Source organism: Silurus meridionalis, chromosome 12 (assembly GCF_014805685.1).
Source record: "Silurus meridionalis isolate SWU-2019-XX chromosome 12, ASM1480568v1, whole genome shotgun sequence".
In the NCBI taxonomy this organism is placed as follows: Eukaryota; Metazoa; Chordata; class Actinopteri; order Siluriformes; family Siluridae; genus Silurus; species Silurus meridionalis.
Genome location: NC_060895.1, coordinates 18,677,897 through 18,680,324, shown reverse-complemented (window position 1 = coordinate 18,680,324; position 2,428 = coordinate 18,677,897). Strand labels below are relative to the sequence as shown.

The 2,428-nt window shown below is 33.9% G+C and overlaps 1 protein-coding gene across 5 annotated transcripts in view; it reads left to right on the top strand.

Moving 5' to 3' along the window:
* Positions 1-2,118, top strand: part of pxylp1 (2-phosphoxylose phosphatase 1) — a 14,844-nt gene extending 12,726 nt beyond the window's left edge. For all 5 annotated transcript variants that reach the window (XM_046862569.1, XM_046862571.1, XM_046862570.1 and 2 more), the window contains one exon: positions 1-2,118. This exon is cut by the window's left edge and continues 909 nt beyond it. In XM_046862569.1, the coding sequence (XP_046718525.1) occupies positions 1-71 (71 nt within the window). In that variant the 3' untranslated portion in view covers positions 72-2,118.
* Positions 2,119-2,428: the final 310 nt, after the last annotated feature.

The following is a 2,428-nucleotide window of genomic DNA, read 5'->3' as shown; positions in this document are numbered from 1 at the left end:
TTGTAAGAAGGGATATGTTCAGTATTGTGAATGCCACCAGCTACCATCAAGCCTGTCATCAAAAGCTTTAATAGTAAGACAGATGGACAGAGAGAAAGAAGTGAACGCTTTTGGGTATTTTTTTCTTATGTTTTTGCTTTTCATCTATTATCGGTTACTGAATTTAGTAGTTTGATTGTGTTTTCTTTCGACAGAAACAGTAAATGCTGTACTAAAAATACCATCTACAAGTTTACTCTTCTGTAAAGTAATACACAGTGTCGGTAGAGTTATTGCTGCTGTATACAGCGTTTTATCCGCAGCCTTTTTTTTTACAATTCCTTTAGACAAGAAGTTTAAAAACCTGTTCACACCTAACATTTAAAATAAGCACAAGCATTCCTACAATCTTAGAAAAATTGTTTGAAATGTACGTTTCATTTTTTTCAGTATCAGCACATGGAGACCGACCCCGGCCTACTCTAGTGTTTACCATTTTTCTTTTCCTGACACTGACTTGATTTTTGTTTTAGATACCACACAATCTTTACAAACCAGGTTCTTTTGATCTTAAGGTTAAAAAAATGACAGCTAAGCATTCGTCGACTCAAAGCATAAAGAGTGAACGTGACTACACAAACACAGTTCTACAGCAAAATGTGTTTGTTTAATAGAGCCAATAGTTGGTGCTCTGATTAATTCAATATTAAATGGGTATCTGTACAACACAATGTGAACAATTGTTCTGTATTGATTCACATTGATGCTGTTTTAAAAACTGCTCAACCACCATGTCCTTAAGTACGAGAATTCACCATTAAAAATACGTTTAGGAGGAATTTTTGCAATATAATCATAGTACAGTTTTTTTTTTTTTTTTCTGTAAAAGGAATTAAAACCGTTTGTTTTATTTCAGAAATATTCTCGTTCACCTTCTTCTAGAGAACGTAATCGAGCAATTCTGGGATTCTCACAGAAGGAAATGCATTTGAAACCTGGACAGCTTCATCCTGAATAACAACTGAATTTAATCTCATTATTTTGTTTAATGTTTTACTGGCAAATATCTGTTATAGACAGATGGCCCTGAATGAAATATCAGGGGGGGAAAAAAATCAATTTTGTTCTTGGAGCTAATTAAGATATAATGGCAACTTGCTAAGTCTTAACCATGCTGTCATGAAAATGTGGTAGCTTGTTTAATTGATTTAAAATAATACTGACACACATTCTGTCTTAAAGCAGTGAGGAAACATGCATCAAGCCTGCTTTCCACTATTGCACATGATTGTATTCCTGTTCTAAGAATCCACATATCTGTGGCTAAGCTGCCCATAACAACTCGGTCAAGAAGATCTAAAACCCGCCATATTTGTCTTAAACAAACCATCATAGTGAGCAAAGGTTCATGCTAGCACAGACATCGAGCAAGGAATTACCTCAGACCTATATGTAAGGTCAGTCAGAATGTTTTTCAATGATACTGACTTTTGATATTTTCTGATAAACAAAAAAAAGAGAGATCTTTAAGTGTATTTGACAAAGTGAACTGAGAAAGTACGAGACAGTTGCACTTTTGATTTGCTGCGTTTGAAAGAACACAATGAGGTTTGATATGCAGCCTGTCAGCTTTCATTTAAAAGCATTTTAACAACACTTGCAAATCAAGCACTGATTACCAGCACAGTCCTGAGAACAATCACACTGATTCATACGTGGGAAGGATTTTTGACGAGAAATATTTATCCCGTTATGAACGCCGACTAGTTTTTGTACGATGCGAGGTTTTTAAAAGTTTGTAAAAGATTTGGCGCACACAGCCACTTTATCTCCATCTATCTGACAAGGATTTTTTTATATACATCGATACATACTGCTGTTCATTGTTATATAGTTGATTTGAGTTTTTCTTTGTGTGACTAAATGCAAACTGATGTTCATACGTGGACAAATGTAACACCTGGTTTCTTAAATTGTAAAAAACATACAAACAACAACAAAAAAAAACAACGGTATAAAAAGTGTTTAGGGAATATTGAAGGGTTTTGCATTGTGATTGCTGTTTTCAGTGTTAATCATGTTTTAGCACATTCCATAAAACTGAAGCATGTTTTGCAATAAAGTTACATTCCAAATGGATTTGGGGGTTTTTGTGTTGTACTTTCTTGATAATACAACATGGAGAATAATGTAGTTATACAATCAACATGAACAAAACAAATTAGATTCAATGGTTCTTAAATAAGGAATAAAAAAACGTCGATTTCTTATGCTTTTCTGTTAATATAATCAATGAGTTGATGCAATTTAGCGTCTCAATAGGAAGTGGTGATACTGTTACCACTCAGAAACTGATTTATCTTCCAAAAACTGTGTCCTGAAGTGTTTCATTCCTCTTCCCCTTCCATTTATTAGGTATTTATTTTATTTCATTGCATCCTAATTCAAT